Genomic DNA, 22,383 nt, shown 5'->3' with positions numbered 1-22,383 from the left:
CCCTGCAGTTGTCCTAAACCTGTACAACAACCCAAAACTAGATACATAACATGTTGGAAAAACCAGAACTGTTTTCCTAACTATATTTCTGTCCTTAGCACCATAACTGGCACTACAGGCATGTATGTAGCCCCATTTCTGTTTTCTTAATAGTGCAAGAGTGTCAGTGCCAAAGAAAAACAAATAAACAAACAAACAAGAAAAACAAACAGCAACCACAAAAAACTCCACAAAATATAAACCAAGCAAAAAACCCACTGAGTAATACCACCCATGAGTAAATTTTAACATGCATTAGAGGTCAGAGAAATGTGCTTATAATTTCTCTGTGGGATAATGTAGCTCAGGTTATGTGAAACTATTCCATTGAAGAAAATTTCAGTTGAGTATCACAACTGCCAAACTCCTACCTTAAGTGCAAGGTACAGTTAGTGGGTTATTTCTAGTTCAAATATGAGCATTTTTAAAGTGACTACCCGTTTTTCTTTTCCTTTCTTTTTTTTACTCCTCATATGCATGCCAAAATTGCCGACTTACTCGGTTTTAGTTATACAAATACACTGAAGGTAGTTCAGAGAAAGAAAACATCCAAACCTCAAATTGGAAGTGAAATACTATCTCATTTTACATTACATTCTTGTTGTGGGGAAAAAAAAAATAAAATGGGGCTCAAGATGCAGTTACTTAAATGGATTATAGTATTTATAGCTCTCCAAGTACCTGCGAAAGCCTTTCGTTCAATGTAAACCTCAACTGAATATTTTTTCAATGAAACGTAAGCCATGACAAACACTGTGAGTTTGCCTGTGTGAGCTTGCACAAACTTTCCATCCCTGGAAAAGCTGAAAGGAATGCTGGTAGGCTCCTATTCCTTGCAGTTTCCAGCATTGTCCAGGGATATTTCACTGTCAGCTTTTGCTGATGAGCTTTTAATGAGTTCACAAGCTCTGTATAAGCACAAATCCAATGAGTCAGATGAAACATCCATTTATTATGGCCGGCTCTACCTGAATGGAGTACCCTTGATGTCTGTGTAATAGTAGTCATTTGTCATCACCAGTACCCGCTTCTAGATTCAGAACAAGTCAGAAAGGGAGAGGGGAAGAAGTTAGTTTGCTATAAGAAATTTATAAAAAAATCAAGTGGTCAGTCACTGACAAAATTAGAAGCAATGTTTACATTCAGTGAGCAAAAAAATATATACTGCAGGGAACCATATTTATAGCAACCTTAAAAATAATTTTAAAAATTATCTGTTTGCTTTAAATTTAGTTGGAATAATATTTTAGACATTGTACCCCTTTGTCCACCGTCTTCTTCACTTCCATGGAGAATTTTCCTGTTTTCCGGTTCACCATTGCATTTCGGAGCTGAAATGAAGGAAATGTGTGTCAATTCCTTTATTTGCATTTTCTGTAATCCTTTTATCTCTGAGCTCTCCAGTACACTCATTTAGCCTAAGTAGTACTCAATTTTCTTAATTTCTTCGTTTTCCATAGTTTTACTACAAACTGAGGAACTCACTCACAGATTTTATTAGTTTCTGTATAGGCCAAGGCTCCTGCCATACAATTTTAAGCTAAGGTACATAAGATAGGAGCTCTCAGCATCCTTCATAGTAAAATAGTTTTATGTGTAGTAATCTGGATTTTATTTGGTATGAACAGTGTAACTGACTACTATTCCGCAGTTCCTGCATGGGAAGGCAAGAACTAGCCTCCCAGCTGGATTTAGCTGGTTAGACCAGGGCCCAGTGTTTAAATACATCAACTATGACACAGATAATAAGAAAAAAAAAAGGAGAAAACCCCACTTATCTTACACTATTTATTCTGTTTAAGAATCTACATTGGACTGCATCCTTAACAAGCACCAGAAACTTCATCCTAACTGCATCAAAAATTAACATTAGCCCACAAAAACCAGAATGACAGCCCAAATGATATTTGATCAGTAACATAATTCAGTGGAAACACACAGCTAGAGTGCTCTGCAATTCCCTCTGGTTGCCCATTGGTGTCCAGGCACCCTTTGCAAGGTAATAAACTTTAGCGCTGTAGTGCAAGCCCTAGGTCAGTCACAACTTTAACAATTGGCCTGGACCTCTCCCTCTCAGAGTCGTCCAAAAGACATTTTAAATCCCCTTCAAAAACATATTTCATTGCTTTATAAGCAAAAAATTCAGGGAAGCTAGGGAAAACAGAAAACAAATGGAAAAGGGTTTATACATAATGATTTACCTGCTTCTCTGCAAGTTAAATCTGTTACTTTTTAGATCACCACAAACACTTTTTTCTCTGCATGAGGTACACACTCCCAAACCTGGGAGCTGCAAAGTCCCTGGCCCATCATCCCTAAAAACTCTTCCCCTAGCACACCTTGTTGCTCCCTAGGAAAGAAGAGTCTTCCTCCCAAAGGACACACAGCCTCTCTCTTAGGTGAACGTGCCATGATGACAAAAAGGAGTAATAAACCCCACAACCATCTCCCAGGTCTGTAAGCCAAAATGACCAGCAGTGTCCCCAGGGATGAGGACAGGCCACCCCAGCACAACTGGTCTGAGGTCAGGGTCTCTGGGCTGAAACTGAAGAAAGACAAGATACGTTTTTTGAGAAATCCTCAGCCTTAGGATTTTGACTTTGTCTACCTATCAGTTCAGGACTTCAGGGAAGAAATAAAAAGGTTGCTGTTTAACAGTTACACCATCCATAAATGGAAATATTTCATTTGAACACTCTTAGATTTACTAATGGAAGAGGTGAGTTATTTTACTTGTTATGGGAAAAAGCACCTATAGATCTTTTGAAGCTGTAATCCTTATTACAATTTGAAAATTGCACTATTACTAATCAATGCAGCATTTAAAATGCTGGAAAATATTGACAAAATGAGATTTTTATGCCTCTTCTATTGCTTATCTATCTGAACACAATTTTGAACATCATGTTCTTGCTGAATAAGCATCTCCTGTTCTACAGTGCCTCATGCCAGATTGAGCAATTCAGTCGAGGTTTAATGAGAATTTGTGAAGACAAGACATATCAGTGCACTCTGCAGGCTTCCTGAGTTAGTATGGAGGGAAAAGAGAATGACCAAACTTGCCAGTGAAATATCTCACAAACAAGTTGATCATGGTTGACCTATCAAAAACTGCAAACTTTGCAGCTCTTTAAATTTAATTCTAGGGCATCTAGATTTGAATTAACAGTCTTACTCTTCTGTCAATGAGTGTAAAAGAATAATTTTTAGCTGGAGGCATATATAAAATAAACCATATATTTTACTGTAGATTTTTTTTTTAACAATACATAATAGGCAATTCTGGAAATAGTTTCCTATTTTAAGTTTTGTGGTTTTGGACTTGGAGAGCTGGTCTTAATTAACCATCTACTTTCTAACATTTACAGAACAGTTCCATTTATCTTTAACATGGTTTTCATTTTTCTCCTATTGGTGCCTGCAGTTGTCTAAGACCCATTCCTCCCACAAGCCTCAGGCAAGTCATAGATTTACTAAAAGGATCTCCAAATTCTCAGTAGTGTTTAAGATCAAGTCTGCATGTAGGATTTAGAGTTTTAGTCTTTTTTTTTTTTTTTTTCTGCTTGCTGTGATTGCATTTCTTGGCTTTGTAATCCGGTTTCTCAGCTCTTCTGTAGTTTCCTCTCCCTCCTCAAATGCATAAAATAGGTACTGCCTCAGTTGGCTTGAAGCCCCAAAACCTTCATTCATGGTCTTTCTTTATTTGGGAAAAAAATATTTCATTCAGCTAGAAATTATAATAGAACCATTTTAAGTAAGTTAATGAGAAAAAGGTTTCTGTCCAAATTGAAACTTCTCCTCTTTGGTACTGTGTATTTGCAAACTTTGCTGGAAGACACTGCTAACTTAACAAGCTCATGCTGAAATTTCTGTTTCTAATAAAGTGTCTTAACAGCAAGATAGCAGGTATTGTTAACCTGGAAAATGAGCTGATATATTTATGACAACAATATTTCGTGGTGAAAAAAATTCTAACCTTAGTGTGGCCACCTTTTCCTTATTGGATCACTGGAGAAAACCTATGTCTTCACTTCTCAGAGTAATAAGCATTATTGCTCCTTCAACAAAATATCTTTCAATCAATTCCTAGCAATTCAGTTTCACTGCTGTAGTATGAGATCATTCTATATTCTTGGAAAACTATGTAACCATTAAATTAATGTGGCAAAAAGTAAGAAAATGTCTTAATCAGCTTCTACATAAGTGTTTCATGGGAGAAAAATATACCAGTAGTAGTCTATGTTATTAAAAGCAGTTATATGAATACATTAATTCTTTTGCTCTGCAGTTGAATAAACAATGCTTTACTACCCAAGCTTGGAAAAAATCAAGAACATCAAATCCAAGGCCTTGGGTGAAGCAGAGCCACATGTAGCTTGTTTCTGTTTTACAATTAAAAATTCATTTTTAAGAAATGTGTTTTATAGGTGAAAGGAAAAGATTCAGATGTAATGTATGCATATATTTTCATCAAAATGTGAAATAAAAATTTTGCACCCTTAAGACAGACAAAACTCAATTTTTGTTAGAAATTTTCAGAAAAAGTGACGCAGCTTAGGGGTGTCAGTCAAAGGCAGTACTTAGAGAGAGCTGAATCTGGACTTTCATGTGTACTCAGATAGGATCTCAACTACAAATAAAACTTGATTTTCAGTGTCACCAAGATAGCTCAATATTCCATTATCTAAACCACTGAACTTCTACTAAGTTATAAGATTAACTTCTACTAAGATATAAGATTAAAAACGAGGGATTAAAAATGTGAAAACCAAACAGAAGAAATAATGGAAGAAATATAAAGAAAAAAAGAAGACAAACCAAAGAGAAATAACAAGAAGAAAAATCATGAAGGTTTAAAATGTGTGTAAGCACAGCAATAACATTTGAAAGGAAAGAGGAAATTTTAAAAGGTCATTAGTAGAGAAACTGGTTGAGTAATACTGATCAAAGATAAGAGGAAAAGCAGGGTATAAAACATGAGGCCAATGAGATTGCCAAGACTGCAGAAAGCTGCTACAATATATGAAAATCTTATGAGGAAACCTTAAATAGTGTGTGCACAGAAAATGACACAAAGCTATAAAAACGTTGAAAAAGTTTGTGTGTGCACTCCAACAGAAAACTTCAACCTAGGAAGTGAAATGGCCTCTGAGGAGAGGCTGAGGACAATCTATCACCTGGTGAAACAGACGTTGCTTAAAACGTAGATGAACTGTTTCACTATTCACAAAGGGGGTGGAGAGAGAGAGGAATGCAAGATATATATTTTGTAAGGGAGAAAGAAAATATAGACTTATGTCAGAACAGGGATCAAGAAATTAGGACATCTGAAGACTGACAAGACTCCAGGGGCTGCTGTACGTGATCCATCCCAGATTTCGGAAGGACATGACAAAGTAAATATGGGAACCTTCAGTGGATGTATTCAAACCTCTCTGGAAAAGCAGAGGTAGAGGGACTTGAGAGAAGCTAACACAGGACTGATATTTGAGAAGGGATCGAGGAGGCATCTATGAAAAATACAGACATGCTAGTCGTGACTTTGGCAGGCAGGACCTTATGGGAAAAACTAAATTATGGGACAGAAAGACGAACACCTGGAAAGTTACGATTTAATTAGGGACAGTCAGCACAGATTCACACAAAACGAATCATGCCTAACAAATCAGATTTATTGAGGAAGTGACAGAAAGAACAGGCAAAGGTTAAGCCATGGACATAAGGAAAGCTTTTGAAACAGTACTGCAAAAAGGCTAAGCCTGAAAGGTAAGAAAGAGTAAGATAAAGAGTGAACTACAGGGTAGATGGAGTACTGAAAAATGAGGTTAATGGAAAGCATTGTGTGATAGACACAGAATTTATGCTCCTGCAGCTACCCATGTGTCTGAAATTAGAGTTTGGAGTGAAACTCTGCTCTGCACACAGGTCAAAGAATCCAATTTTGTTTATTCATTTTTTGACTTTGTACATTAAGTAAAACACCCCCCATTACTTCCATTAAGGAAAGAAGGATGTCATGGAAAGAAGATCAACTCATTTCTGAGTTTCAGCGGTTGTCTGGGCCAGCTCTAAGGAGACATTATATTCCTGTTTCTAGGGCTATATTTGCTATCCAGCACAAATACACAATGGGATGTATGGAGACTGCAAAGGTGATGAGTTTTACCAAAAATACAAAGAGTCTGTGTTTGTGGTATAGGCATATGTACGGAAGAAGCAATACAAAACAGTTATAAAATTCTGAACGAAATAAAAGGGACTATTGTCCTTCCCTTCCTGAGAGCAGTCAGGTGGCCTCTCTAATGACTACTTAAACAGTTTCCAGGTACAGTAGTGGGATGCAACAATGTCTTCTGACAGGGTTTTAAAGCAACACATCACTTACCACATCATCTCTGTCTTCCCACTCAACCTCAGAAAGATCCACACTACTGTAGTTGGGCTTTCTTCGTTTCTTCCCCTCTTCATACTGGTATAAAAAAGGTGAAATATTTAGCACATCCTGTTTTATTTGCACAACAATTTTTGCATCAGAATATTTAAAAAGTTTCTGAATGCATGCTGACGGTAAACAATACACTCAGCTGTAAGTAGCTTAATTCACACAAAGCGCACCATACTGCTGCATCAGTGTTCCCTGTGAACTAAAAACCTACATCACATGATTATTTGCATGACCTCTTGCCATGATGCAGAGCTTTTCTTGATGGACACACAGGGAGGTCAAACTCAGCTGTTGTAACTTCTTCTTCTCATATGGAAAATACATGAGACCTTGGATCTTGCAGTTTATGTTAAATAGCTCCAACTGGCTCTTTCAGCTGTACAGGAAGTTATATTTACTGTAATCTTATCAACAAAATGTTTACCCATTTCACTTCAAACAAGATAAGATGCAAGTCTTTGGGAAGTATGGTGTTAACATTTGCTGATACCTCATTTTATCTACAAGGGGGAAAGTAACATACTACTAATGATAATGTAGGGGATTTTATCACTACTCACTGTTACGCTGTAAATCGCACATTTAAAATAAACATTCTTGTGACAAATTAATTTGACACCGAGGTGTTTATAACGTGGGAAATTCTGCCCTCTGCTGAACATTCAAAATCAGCCTATTAGTGTAACCACACAAACCTGGCTTTGGGGAAGAAAAAAGTATTTAGGAAGACCTGTGAAGAAAGATCCTGACCAGTTAAGTAAAATTAGGAAACTACATTTGAAAAAAAATTAGAACTGGGAGAGGATTGGCATAAGGTGAAATCTGGTCTTTTATCAAGAGAAACCACAAGTCTTTTTATGAAGTATGACAGGAGATATTGGGATGCTGTGAAATATCCCCAGATTGCTTTTGTGACTCCTCAGCAGCATCAGAGAAGGAGACAAACTGTACCTGCAAAGCAATATAGATATGGTTGATTCTCATTCCTCAGGCCAGGACCACCTACACCATAAACCAAACCTGTCAGTGTTTGAGACAAGCAATTCATCACCACAACCAGTGGCGTGGGCACTTTCAATCATGTTCTGCAGAGTACAGAAAGACCAAGGGAAAACCTTGCTGTCTGAGCATTAAGAAGGTTGTTCCCATCCTGACTTTTCCCTCCCTGAATTAAAAATTCTCATATAAATCCCACAGTTGCTTTTGTAAACCACAATACTTAAAAATAGGAACAACATAAATCTTCCTGAACAGAAAACCTTTAAAAATATTGAGTATAGCATCATAAACACAAAGAGATTCTGAGATACTGGTAGCACTGTAAAATTTCTGCTAGCATTGGCTTCACTGAGCTTCTTTAATTTTTACTCAGAAAAAATTGGATACTCCAATTTTTCTTACAGACAGTTCCTTTAGGAAATTCTGTGGGATAAAATCCCAAGTCAATTCTCATTCTTTTGAATAAAAAAAATCCCAGAAACTCTGTTGGTGTAAGTTTTGAGAAGCGATGCAGATGCTACTGAAAAGTGTTTCATGTGCTTTTCTTGCCCTCTGCTAAAATCCACTATTCTTTTAAGAAGGTTGTCTACTTCTCACCTACAACTATTCAACAGATGGGTAGGGAGATGTAAAGAACTTCTGCTTTCAGTACATGCCTATACACCGGACTTTGAATTCTGGCAGCTCAGTTCTACAATTAATTCTTGCTACCTGTCAGCCCTGACAGCCAGAGACATAACTATACCCAAATACTGAAGCACAAAAATTGCAGCCAATATAATTAAATCTCACAAGAACATATGAGAGGATAACATCCCATTCATTACCAGGGCTTGATTTCTGTAGCTGTGTTTTGCAAGCCTTTCATTATGGCTGCAGCTATATCAATATTATCTTTAATCTTTACAGGGAATAACTACATCTATTCTCTGTGGCTGCACCAATTAACGAAATAAATCTTTGATCTGATGCAGTCATTCTAGTACAGAAATGGTTACAGTCAAGCTCTGAAATACTGAGAGCTGAACAGTGTTGCAAAGACATTAGCTGGCATCATTTGAGTAGAGCAAACAGCTCCTGTACTGATTCCAATGTTTAATTACATCCTCCCTCACAGATGTTGAAGAGCTTCTGGGCTATACTGCATTCTCAGACGTGCAAATCCTTGCTTAGGCCAAGAAAAGTTGATCTTGTGTGTCTGACAGAAGTAAGCCTCAAACCCAAGGCAAACCATTTGCATCATACTGATTATAGGGTTTACTTTAATCATATGGATTCCACACCTTGCACTCAGGGAGCAAAAACCAAAAGCAAACAAATGAAGGGCTGGATAAAAATCCAAAGTTCTGCAGAAAAGAATCAGAAGCATTCATGTCATAAAAATTCATAATGGTCAAGCAAGAGTTAGGCTCTATAAGGATTCAAAGGAGCTGCAAATGCACTTAAATGCATTTAGGACAGGAACTTACAAGGTATTGAGATGTCTGACCCCTTATTCAGCAATTACACTTTAGGGGCTACTGTTTAACTGCCTGCACAGTAATTCAATAAGAACAGATTGATATAGTTCAGAAAAGGACAGCAGACAAAACAAAACCAACCTGCAGGAAGGGTGGGATACAAAACTTATTTGTACATAATCTTCATGAAGATATCACCTTATTCCAAGCAGTAAATTTACATTATGCTTATGTAACCAGGGCATCAAACGTCAATGCAAGCAGATCAGATATAAAATACTTCATAAATGAAATCTTGAAATGCCCATTCTTCTCTAGCTTCTTTCTAGTTTTGTTGCTTAATTAGTTTCATAGTAAAAGTTATTCCTGGACATTGAAGCAATGCCCCAGGTTTTAAAAATTGCATTCATCTATATCTTCTTCCCTGGTAGCAAACCTAATCTAACCTTTTATCTCTGAGGCTCCTGGGTAAAGTATAAAATACTGATTGAAGCCTGAAGCCAAACCCCATCTGCGAGATTACTATGAAGCATTGAAAAAAAATCATTAAGGACCCATTGGGAAAGATAGAAACTAGGAATTCTTCCAAATTACTCTGATTTAAGTACAGGAGAAAAAGAGCTAGATTTAAAATGTGTGCTGTTAATCTTTGGCTAGTATAAAATGTGAGGTCATATTATATAGCAGTTAACCCCTGGGAGGGAAAAAAAATGATACTGAAAAGTGTTAAATATCTGGACTGCAAAAGAAGCAACTTTTGGTTCGCCCAAAACAGCTGGATGGTTCTAACTTATTGTTTGTGAGAAAAACACAGGATTTGGTTTTTCCATTAGAATGAGCTTTATCTCACTCAGTATCTTTTGTTTGAGACTGACTTACAGCACTGGATGATTCAAACAACGTGTGATGTGTGTTGCTTAAAGACTGAACCATGTTTTTTCACCACCCTGTACACAACTATTTACATGTGCCATTATTAAACTCTTTGCTTTAATTTTTTTTTTTTTTTTAACACAAGCAGTCCCAAACCATCTGCATTGAATATGACCAGACACATGTTTATAGAGTCAGAGTGTAGTAATCCGATCAAGGACAGAGCAAGCTGCATCCTAACAGCTGCAATCTTGGGTCTAAGGTGATTGGAATTTCTCAGACGTGCTCTGTCTGGATAACGGGGAGGTAGGAGAGAGGAAGTTGCTGTGATAGCAGCCTTGGAAGCATCACTAGATTTTAGTGAACTTTCCAGGCCACAATGTGGAATCATCTGTGAGAAAATATTGTAGTAAGAAAGTACCTACTAAAGAGCAACCAAAACCTAGAGAGGTAAAACCATTTCAAGGAATAGCTCTCCATTGCCAAACTACTAATATGTGCAAAAGTAAGGAATTAGGTACTGAAAAAACTCCTCCTAATTTAAAACATAGCATCATTCAATGAAGTTTCATCGTTTTGAATTAGCACTTCAAAATTTGGAGAAGGTATTAATCTCATCAGGCTTTGAGAATGACCCCTTTTTCTTTTGTTTAGAGGAGACAAATGAACATATGCAAATATATTTTGCTGAGCTTGAATTCTACATAATAAAATACACAATATAATTGTTTCTATAACTGTAGCTTGCACTAAGCCATCCTGCAAAGGTATTCTTATCTACAAAGTCTGATAGGAAAGCTTGAATGAACAAATATCAGAGGAAAAGCATAATTAACTAAAATAACACCTTTTTCCACACAGTTTTAAATAGACAGAGATTGTGTGCACTGTGTTTATTGCAATTCCCTGGTCTGGGCAGTTATTCAGCTCCCTCCCTTCTCTCAGACTCTGCACAGTAAAGTTACCACTTATTTGTTGTCTGGGGTGACTTTGACTGTCAAGCAAAGCCTGCAGCTCTTGGGGTGGAAACTGCTTTGGACCTGACTTCCCATGGTCAATGCAACCTCCAAGACCTTCACCAGCCCTCCCAGCACAAGCTGCTGCTCTGTCCCACTGCTCCCACTGCGGGGACTGTGCAAGGGGAAAGCTTGATGTAAAAAAAAACCCAAACACAAACAAACAAACAGCCCCACCAAAATACAACAACAAGAAAAGAAAACAACAACAAAAAAAACCCCCAAAACATAAAAAACCCAATACAAACATACAAAACCAACAAAAACCCCCCAAACAAACAAATCAACAATAGTAGTGAAAAATCCCCTTCCCTGCTTTGCCTGCTAATAACCTGATAACATGACATCACCCCCAGTGACTGAGCTCTCATTCACCACGTGCTGCTTAGCCCCAAAACATTCTGCCTGGGGATACATGAGAAGCAGCATCTTAATCTAAATCACTACTGCTTGGCCTTTAAGCTCTTTATTTCATTTGGAATACTTTTTTCTCTGCTCATATGATCCTGGTTTGTCATTTGTGATACTTTAATTTCACAGTTTCCATCCAGTTTGCAACCTCAAATGATCTCTTATTGACCTACACTTAGCCTTGAATCTGTAGAACACTAATAGGTGCTCAGTCAAAAGCAAGGTTTCTCTCTATACACACCTCCTTAGTTTAATATTTAAAAAGGTAACACCTTGATTCTCTTAGGAAAAACAACTTCCCTGTCCGAAAACAGATTTTCATGACCAGCCTAATATTTAAGATGTTAATCCAGAAGTTCCTAGGTCATGGTTGGTAGTAGAAACCAGTTATTTTGGATTGATTCTCCATGCCAGATGGCAGTGAAAAATTGCTGCACCATAAAATTTGCAGAAATACTGCAGAGAAAAGCTGAAAACAGGAGCCATGTCATTTGCTAGGGAAAAGAGAATAATTTAATTCTAAGTTTCCCGGCAGAGAAAAAGTAGGAACTATTAGATGTGCCATGTACACAGGAGAACCCTCTAGCAAAACAATAGAACATAGTTCTTCCGCCACATGTATTTAACTAACTCTGACTACTTACCCTCCTAACATGTGTTTGCTTTTGAAATGGTGCAGTAATGTTTAAAATGATAAAGCAATATGGAAATATACAGGGTGAAGTAAAAGTCCATACAAAATACCAGCTTTAACTCCCACACCTTGAGCCTGGCCAAGGAGTTCATGGGCTGAGCTCACGTTCTCAGGTGGGTTGCAGTCAATTATCACAGAAACATGGATGTGATTTACTCCACTGAAGAAAACAACCCCTCTATTTGGGATTTTATTTGCATTCTCAGGATTTATCATTTGGGATTATGTAAAACTGGCAGCTGCTTATAATTATTTGGGGTTTGAGTAGAAATAATTAAAAACATCTGCCTTTATCTTAATACTACCAGACTTAAACCCTTGAGCTCAGTTATACCTAACTTCAAAGCTAAAAGCAAACAATGAAAGAAAGCTTCACATATTGCTAACAAATTTTCAGTGATTCATTTATATGTACAACCAGTTATTCAACAGCCTTCAAACCTTTAATTATCTTTTAAATATATGTAATTTTGCACTTCTAATTAGATAGCAATTTAATGCTCTCACAGGGATTCAGATGGGCTGTCTTTTTTGAAATGTAAACTCCAATAGGAATAATCATTGGCATTCAAGTGATTGAATTCTTCAGTTATTTAAATGAACGTGAGGCATTTACGCTGTTCAAATCATTTAAATATTCTGCTGTCAGCTACAGCTGTAGAGTTTTATGGAGTCAATGAATAAAGCAAGGGTAAGTGTAGGTTATCTTACGTTCCAGGCAGGACTCCCCAGAGAGAAATGAGATTTGCTGCTTCTGAAAGGCTAACACTGCTTAAGTGGGGCATTAATGTTTCCCCTGACACTTGGGTTTCTGTGTTTTTCTATATGAAGAGAAACAAATTTTCTCAACATTTACAGCTACAAAAGACTTAATACTGATCTAGAATCTTCAAACACTCCAGGTCGTTTAGATTAATATAATGCACGGTGACTGTCCACATTCTAAGGGTGAAATGGTAACTTACTCAGGCACCTGAACCACCAATATATTTTGGGGAAGGCAGTGTAATATGAGAGGCTTTGATTTCTAGATGTCACTTTCCCAGTCAAGCCTGATCAAATGAAAGATGTACATCCCTGTATAGAAAACAAGGCATTCATTGAATTCATTTACAATGATAAGAGCATTCACAAACAGCCATTCATAAACCCCACATTACAAGCCTTCCAGAGCTTATATTGAGAGTAAGAATAAATGTCTCAATCTTCTCAGAGATAGTGGGTTTTGATTTAAACCCAGAAACACTACAAAATCTATAGTAAGCAGGGATGTTATTAGATTAATTCATAAATCAGAACACATTTTTAACCTTGATTTATTTAAAAAATGGTAGAATGCAAACAAAAGATGCAATTTTATTCCAGAACATATGCATTTATCTTTAAAGGCATATTTTCTTTAATTAAGAAACTCAGCCTCCTTGTTCAGGAGCTCTGAGTATTCTACCCTAAATGAACCTAGTAATTACTGAAAAAAACCACCCCTGTTCCACTCCCTGAACAAAAATACAAATCCTGTTGCTAACCATGAATCAAAAAAGCCACAGACTTCACAAAAACTGGTAGCAACCTTGCTATTATTTGTTGAAAACCAGACAAACATTAGGGCTGAGAGGCAGCAGCACAAACCCCTAACACACCAGACAAGGTTTGCAAGGGTGGTGATCTGTGACTGTGGCAGACACTCATCTTCCAGGGACATTCCTTAATTTCTTTGCAATCCCACTACACTTCCCTAAGAAAGCAATTTTCCTCTGGCACCAACCTTTAACAGGCTGCAGAGTGACAGTTACAGTAATGAGCAGTCAGCCACAATTAATGTGGTGGTTGTTTTTAAGGGCAGGAAAAAAGTATTTACCCCTTGTTTCTCATTCTTCCTTTACATTCAGTAAACTCTTTTCTTTGGCAAACTGTAACATCATCACCATGACATATTTTCATTTTAAAACCTAATGGTGTAACACCTGGCACACACCACAAGTGTTAAGAGGCTCCTGAAAAGCAGATTAAATCTGCCATAATCGCAACAGAGGAAAACTGTGTTCCTCATGTCCATGTTTCAACATGGGTAAGGAGCCTCAGACACCAAGTTAGGAAAAATCTAAAAATCCACTTTTGATCTCCCAAACAATTGATTCTTTTTTTAATTGGAAGTAGGTAGTGGTTTTCAACGGAATATAATATTCCAAATAACATGATACAGCTGAAAATGTTTTCTCTTGGAACATAAAATACCGCTCTGTAAAAATATAGACTTTTAGTCAAACTCAGCCCATAGGAGCATTGTGATACGGTAATATAATATTAAAAAAAAAAAAAAGAAAAAAGAAAAAAAAAAGTATTTTTCCCATCTGGAGTTCCCACTGATGTATTCTTGGTAGGAAAGGAGACTTAAAAAAGGCATAATACAGAAAAGTGTGCAATGGATACTCCTCAGCTATGTGACAAAAGAAAAAGGGGGGGGGAGGAGGGGGGAAAAAGGAAAAAAGGGGAAAAAAAAGTAAAATAAATTAAGAAAATTAGAAAGGACAAAAAAGGCTGTGAAGCCCACGAGGCGGGTGACCAGCGCGGCTTTCCCGGGAATGCGCTGCGGGGCCGGGGCAGCGCCGCCCCCGCGCCCCTGGGCGGAGCTGCGGCGCCACCTCCCGGCCACGGCCCCGCGCTGCAGCCGCGGGCGCTCGGACCCCGCGGGGGAGCGCCCCGCAAGGAGCGGCCTCGCGTCCTCCCGGAGCCGCTCCCGAGGGACCCCTCGCTCCCCACTGCCGTGCTTTATGGACTCGTTTGTCAGCACTCATCACCCTACCAATGCCTTGTAAAGAACGGGACCAAAAAGTTCTTTCTGGTCTCTCTGTGGGACAGTGGCTGGGGCCAGCTCGCAGCCAGCGCTGCGCTCCGGGGGCTGCTCCAGCAACAGCCGCAGCCTCTGCCAGCCCCCGCCGAGGATTCGGGGTGCACCTTCCTCTCCTTCCGGCAATCCGTCCCACGACCACCCAACCTGTCATCCTCCCCGAAGGCCAAGTTTACTCAAAAAGCCAGCAGAAGAAACAAGAGATGAAATCTCCAAGAAAAACATTTTTAAATATAAACCCAATAGAATAATCAGCACAAAAATGTAGCCAGCTTAATGATTACATACACTGCTCGGTGGTAGATAGAAATCTGGTGCAACAGGAAGCATTCTGTGCTGTTTGCTATCCTGCCTCTCTGCTCTGTGTCCCAGAAGACAATTCCTTAAAAAGCAGTACATCAGCTTCAGAACTAATAGATATGGGGTTAGGATCTCAGGAGTTCAGTAATATTCTAGTTTTACATCACTGCTGGAAAATATAATAACAGGACAATCCAGTGTGGATCAACGAGGCTTGACTGTAACTCTAAGACACAAATAATTTTAGCTAGTATCTTTAGTGAATTGGCTAATTCCAGATCTACAGGCCTATTTTCACATAGTTATTGTCACAAATTTCATGGAATCTTACAATGGTATCAGGATTTGGCCTGTAATATTAAACCAAGGGCCCAGGCCAGCAATCACTTCACTCTCAAAAACTCCACTGAAGTCAACAAGAGACTCTCATTACCCACCACTGACAGAACCCAGAGGTAAAAATGACTCTGCTAAAAACCTGAAATGAACAGACCATGAGTATATCGCAATGAGTTCCCCTAGCTGACAGCTTATGGGCTACTGCCCAATATTTTGATTTAAAAAAGAGAGTCTATTGTATAAGGTAATGAAGTAAGTGCCTTCAGGATGTACATTTGGTGAGGGATAGTAAGAGGAAACCACTTTTGCCTCACCAGAGCAAAACATCAGAAATTAGGAAGAGGGTAACACCCTCTGTCAGCCTAACTTAGAGCTATCCACAGTTCCTGGACTTCATCACTTTCTGTTTTATAAAATATTTATTTTACAGTGGATAAATACTAATAATTTTGAAATAAGTAATTTGCCAGAAGAGAAAGGGACACTACAGCAAAAAGACATGAGTTATCAAATCCTTGCGATGTAGAGAGAGAACTTTCAAATATATTCCTATGGCTTGCAAACCTGGGATGCCAGATTTACCCACTGAAGCTTCCTTGTTGCACTTACCATAAGCTCTACTCCAGTTAAAAACTGAACTAAGTGCAAATACAAATGTTGATTTAGTGCATAATTGCTAGCCCAAACCTTGGAAAGACAAATTCTTTTGCTGGACGAAGGCTTCAGATATGCTAATGGCTTAATGAATCATGCTTGTCAATAATTTTATTTTCAAATTAAATTGTCCACCCAGTTAATATTTCTGATTTCTGCTGAAATATTGTTGAAATTGGACGTTGCTTGGAGTGCCTGCATGAGAAGCACACGTGGCAGCCATGTGGATACAGCAGTGGAACTATTAATACCCGTGCTTTGCTGGGAGTCAGTGGTGATGGAACACTTGGAAGTGCTGTTCCTAAACAATGATGCAACCAGGAATGCACCAGGCCTCTGGGGTGTTAACTTGATAAACAATTGCATAACAGTAACTTTATTTTTCTTGCTGTGATTAATGCAAACAAGATGATAAGAGAAACTAAAGGTAAAATTTGCTGCTATTTCTCTTTTCGTACAGAAAATCCCTAGTGTTCCTATTTTGCTTAAAAATATGCTTTATTGAAATTTCTGCACATATATTAAATTAACCTTAACACTTTAGCATGAAAAATAGGGGTTATTACACAGCACTAGAGCATTCCAAAATTCCATTTCAATGTAAAGTGAACATAATTATAGCAATTTTTGGCTTTGCTATTTTGCAGTAATGGAGGTCTGCATCTTTTGTAGAAGCAACATGTATATTTATTTTCCTTGGGGTTTTTTCATGCTAAGTGTTCCTTCTAGAGGTAAATTTACTAAGAACTAGGATGGGTTATGAAACAATATAAAGTATCTTGTCTATTGTACTTAATTTTCAATGAAGTTTATTCACACTAAGAAAAAAACAAATGCAACACATACAGCTAAATAAAATAGATCAATAAATAGCATTCTTACCAAAGGCCTGAGTTCTGGGTGAGTCAAAATATATCCATTGTTTGTAATTGCAAAAGCATATCCATGAATACCTAACTGTAAAAGTAAATGAGAAAGAAATACTAATCAGCATGGTCTCCAGTAAATCTGTAAACAGAACTCAGGCAATAATTTGGCTATCCAGGGCAGCTGGCAATCACAGCCCTTATCCACACAGTGTTTTGCTATAACAGAGGCAAAGATCCTTGACATTTGGAGCAAATGAGAAGCTGTCATTGTGATGAATTCAGCATACAGCATGGTTTTAAACTGTCCCACAACTCTGCTATCCAGGGCATTTGTTCCTTTGTGTGCTAGAGTTAATATATATATATATATATATATATATATATATAAAAATATGTAATATACCTATATACGAGATGCCACAGCATGTGGCATACACGGAACAAGTGCCAGGGCAAAGAGATACTGGGATTTTATAAATTCCCCTATTCCCAGGAGTGCACAGCTTTCTTCACTTGTTGTTAAAGTAGCACTTAAAGATAAGGAAAGGGCAGCTACAGCAAGCAACGGTGACCTGTCACATGTGATATTTACATCTTCCTACCTTAAAGGCTCTCTGTTAATTCCAGTTCAGCTGGAGACACTGAAGGCAGCTATTTCTGCTAAGGAATTTCCTCTTAGTTTACATCTTTGTACCGAGTGGAACTGTGGGAGATTCCATGAGAGCAATGAAATGCTTGATGAGGCCTGAGAGTGTCCAAATTTAGCATTGTACTTATTTAAATAGAAATACTGGTCTGTTTAACAATATGCTTACTACACAGTTGATTGCATCCACTGAATGTAATAAATGTACCTCCAAACCCTTGATGTGGTCATTCAAACATCCCTTCTTAGCATAAACTTGCTACTAATGTAGATTTTTCTACAGGTTTACTATGTATCTTTTGCCATGCAGAGCAAATCTTCCTATCCTTCCTTACCCATTTTTTTCAGTTCTTCAGACAATATAATATCCTATGTATTTTTATTAAGCATCTCAATACACTGAGGTATTAAATACCAAACAAAAAAAATGGAACTTTCTCACACTATCTTGCTTTGATATTTACTTTACAGTTCTTACTAATAAATCTTTTTATTTTACTTGAGTGCATTCTTAAATGCTTTGCTGAAGTGGGTCTTTAGGAATTTGTCTGACACTAAGTAACTTGAGAACAGCTGAAAAGTCAGAATCCTTTCTAAGAGGCAAAAAGGAGAGTAAGTCTTTTGGCTTCTTTAATTTTCTGTAAGTATAAACCAGAGAACAATATTACAGAAAAGTCACAGGTAAAACATTCCAGGCTAATTTATAGTGTCTCTGTGTGAATGATTGTATATGGTCAACTATAGCTGCCACACAGGAGATGGTTTCATAAATTAGTGGTCTTCCTATAGCAATAAACTTCAGTGAGAGCAATAGAAGGTGATATATTCTTGGCATCTCTTCATAAAGGAGGGATAACCAAAATAATAACAGTGGACACATTTTAACTATTATAGCGTGACAAGGGAATCAAGCTGTTGGCTAAATATCAGATCTCAAGTACAATTGCCTGTGTTGATAACTGCAGAATGACATCCAGGCAATGGAAGTCAGGTAAGGAAACAAATGTGGGTGGTATAACTCACAGGAAAAAAGCATTTGCCTGTTTGAGGCCTACATAGATCCGAGGGTAGTATTTTATCATGTTCTGTGCAATGTGGGAAATTGCATGGTCTCTGCAGTGTCTGAGACACTTACAGCAGCACTGCCATTTTAAACATTGAATTCTGTCTCTAAATCACAGAGTCAGAAAAAAACCCACCTTTTTCTAGCTGTTGTAAAACGTCACATGGAAGTCAAGTATTACCAAATCCAACCCCACCTTATTCAGGAGAAACTGCCACTGACATCTGGGGAAGTTTAGCCAAGATAACAACTGCTGATAATAGCTTATTGCTATTATTCATCTTCCTCAGCATAAAATTCACCTCATCCAAGCTGAAAGAATTCCAGGCCAGCAGACTTCTATTTCCAACCAATCATTTTGTATCCCTGTGTGAATTTTTTGTCACGTGTTGCCTCTGCAGGAATGGGTCCCAGGGGTGATTATGGTCTTGCAATTGTACAGGCTTTGTTTATGGCATGTGGGACTGGAAGTTATAACTCAAGTGATCTCACTAACCCAACTGCATTGCATGATATTGGTGCCTCCTGTAATAATCCTCTCTTGCAGTACATCCTGCAATATAAAACATACCTTCAAATAAAAAGTCTAATATTCAGCAGGAGGATCATATATTAATTCCACAGAAAACTAATTCTTAAAAAAACTTCTCCTTTTCTGAATCAGTCTCACTCTGTTGCAATACCTGTTATTCAGGCCTCCCACTCTCTCCAGGTTCTTATATTCAGACTATGTCCAAATCTTACAGATTATTTAGGAGTAACATCACTGTTATTCGGCTTTTCCTATCCAGCCATGCACAGCCAAGCTTTTATTTCTGCAGATACCACAACATTGTTCTTCCTTCTCACTACAAATGAACCTTGCTCTGGTGCCTTAGGTTTTAACCTTTATATTTTTCAAATTCCATACTGCTTGGTGTGTGACTCTGAAGTTTCTTGTAGCCTGTTAATTTCTGCTCTCTCATGCTAGGTAGACATAACAAAGCCTCTCTGGCCCTGCTTTCCAAGGACACCAAGAGTGTCCTAGGCCAAAAGCATAAACCAAAGAGCCGCTAAGGGGGTGGGGGGATAAGCTGAGGGGAAAACTGAGGCTTTAATTGGAGAACTGACCCTGATATGCAAATGAACCAAACCTATAAAAGGGTGAAGAACTCGTGACCTGGGGTCCATCTTGGGGTCCATTTTCAGAATAGCTTCAGAGTCCCCAGGGTGTATCTTTGAAGCCCTTTCAAATAAATACCTACTTTTATTCTTTTACTCCTGTCTAGTCTTTGTTTCTGGGAGGCCTCTTAAGTCATCAGCTCTCCTCACAGCTCCTTACAGGCAGCTCCAAAGATTTTTTCCATTGCTCCAAATTTTGCAAAGGAGCTAATTTTGCTCCTTTCTCCTCTTTCTTCTACAGATTCATTATATCTGCATACACAAAAGTATAATATAAGTTGCTGTTGGTAAACTTTGGTGATTTGTGCACTAAGAGTGTTCCCTGTAACTTATCCTGAGCAGCAGTGCCTCTGTCACTGTGTTCTGATATCACTGTGGAGTCACCTGCAACAGGAAGCATTATACACAAACAGGAAGCCTAAAGTGTTTTCATGCAAAGCAATGCCATTTTTAAGCACGATTTTTTTTGTTATTTTGCCTCATGTTCTGGCTGTATTTCATGGTCTGATAACTTCATTGATTTCATAACTTCATTCATTTTAATATGGACAATATTTAACATTACCCTCTAGACCACACTGATCAACAAAAACGTGAAAATCAGGCCATAGTTTAACTTAGGTTTTAAAAATGGCACTTGATCTCAGACACTACAGAGCTAAAATTCTTGAGGAAAATGGGTGAAATAATGGAGCCATGTAAGTACAAACAATAACAACATATTAAATTAATTATGTTATATTTTAGGCATTATACTGAATAGACATTATATATATACACCATCTGTATATTACCTTGTATTTTGGAATAGTTTTTAAAAGCTCTTTAACTGGAACATCTGTGCCGACTACTCCCAGGAGAATCCCTTTAGACCTCTGAAAAGAACAATAAAAGATGCACTCAGAACCACAATAATAATAAACATTCTCACCACTTATTTCACCTTGCAGCTACACTGCAGAAGTGAATAGATAACACACCAATTATTTTAAAAGTGGGGAAGGCAGACACTGGTACAAGTCAGCTGATCAAGCAGTAATTAAATCAATAACATTGCTCCTTTCTGCTTTATTTACAGTTCACCTAGAAAAGGGTGAGTCCCTCTACTGAAATCTTTCACATGCAAATGTTTTAAATTAAAAACTACTGTTAAAAATATGTTCCTCCCTTCTTTCCCAATTTCTCCTGATAAACAAAAGAGAAAGATGAACCATTAAGGGGAAAGTACACTTAACTTTCCTTAATAATCTGTTAAATTATTAAAGATAAACACATATATAGATAATATACATAAAAGTAATTAAATTCTGAGTTATACCAGTGAAAAGGGGAAAATTATATAGATTATTTGCTATAAAAAAGTAATACAGAAGTAAGAAAGCCCTAAGGCCAAGTGCCATCTGAGATTTTCTCTTAGATATAGGGTTTCATCATTTTACCATGGTTTCTAGAGTATAGATATTTGGGACTATTTGTCCACATTTTTGTGCTAATAAAGGGATACTGACTGCAGACAACATAAGAGGAAGAGAAGAAAAAATTTGGGGGTTGGCTAAAATGTTATTAGATCCCTGAACGCAACTTCGCGTCAGTCACACCATTATCACATGACAGAAATAATCTGAGTACTTACAGTCTCATTTTGCTTACTAAATACTGGCATGGCAACAGTTGTCATCAACACCAATCCCTGATCATCAGCAAGCTACATTTGAAAAAGAAATACTGTCTCTGAGAACTAAGGAACCATTACAGACATACAATTGCATTATTTCCATTTTAAATGAGATAAGGCAGTTTATCCAAATGACACTGATGTAGTTGGACCTGCAGTCAGTGCAGCTCAGCCCAGCCCCAGCCCCATGTCAACTGAACCAGCTCTGTCCATCCCAGCCCCTCCAGTGCCAGGAAGGATCCCTCATCCTCACTCCTACTGCAGTGTGCCACGGGAGACAGAAGGGGCTGGGATGTGGGCTGTGGAAGCAGCAAGGGCAGCAGCAAAGCAGCTGGAGCTCTGCTCCACATGCCTCCCAGTGTCAGCTCTGCCGAAGTTGCCTCGGGCTGTTTTCTCCCAGAAAAGAGCAAGAGGTCACGAGCTGTATGAACTTTGTTGTGGTCCAGACTGAGATCTCCTCAGCTCACACAGTGGCACGAAGGATGGCAGCCAGCAAGGATCCCAGGAGCATCTTTGCTCCAGCCAGTTCCAGTTTGCTGGGCAAAGAGGTGCCATGAAGCATTATTTGATTCTGCACATCAGGTTTCAATGTATTTTTTCAGTTTAGGGAGAAAACAGCTCTCCTGACCTTGGTTCCATTGAAGAGAAACATGTAGGATGTTTATCACTGGCCACAGGACAGTGAGAGTGATCAGATTGTGTCTCCTCCCTGTTCACACCCTCTGGCCAGACTGAACCTCTGCCCTGAGCAGACACTGACTGGGTTGCTCCAGACCAGCACTGCTCTGTGCCTGTAGATCTTCACCCGCCACGTGTGAAAGGCAACTCAAGCAGGAGGTGGAGAGTTACTGCTCAACCTTTTCTGTCCCCAGGGGCAGATGTTTAAAGCTG

The 22,383-nt window shown here is 38.3% G+C and overlaps 1 protein-coding gene across 6 annotated transcripts in view; it reads right to left on the bottom strand.

The window, feature by feature from the left end:
* The window catches only part of CACNA2D3 (calcium voltage-gated channel auxiliary subunit alpha2delta 3), a 396,804-nt gene that overhangs the window by 90,923 nt on the left and 283,498 nt on the right, over positions 1-22,383 (bottom strand). For all 6 annotated transcript variants that reach the window (XR_005602956.1, XM_039558917.1, XM_039558915.1 and 3 more), the window contains 6 exons: positions 21,451-21,522; positions 20,612-20,692; positions 16,961-17,035; positions 6,425-6,508; positions 1,299-1,370; positions 1,008-1,069 (listed from right to left, as the gene is read on the bottom strand). Coding sequence is in view for 5 of the 6 variants with exons in the window: in XM_039558917.1 (XP_039414851.1) it covers positions 1,008-1,069; positions 1,299-1,370; positions 6,425-6,508; positions 16,961-17,035; positions 20,612-20,692; positions 21,451-21,522 (446 nt within the window). In the remaining variant the exon portion in view is untranslated. The remainder of the gene's footprint in view (positions 1-1,007; positions 1,070-1,298; positions 1,371-6,424; positions 6,509-16,960; positions 17,036-20,611; positions 20,693-21,450; positions 21,523-22,383) is intronic.

This window comes from Corvus cornix, chromosome 12, assembly GCF_000738735.6.
Source record: "Corvus cornix cornix isolate S_Up_H32 chromosome 12, ASM73873v5, whole genome shotgun sequence".
Classification (NCBI taxonomy): Eukaryota; Metazoa; Chordata; class Aves; order Passeriformes; family Corvidae; genus Corvus; species Corvus cornix.
Note: the sequence above shows the minus strand (reverse complement) of the source record. Positions and strands in the feature narration are given on the sequence as shown.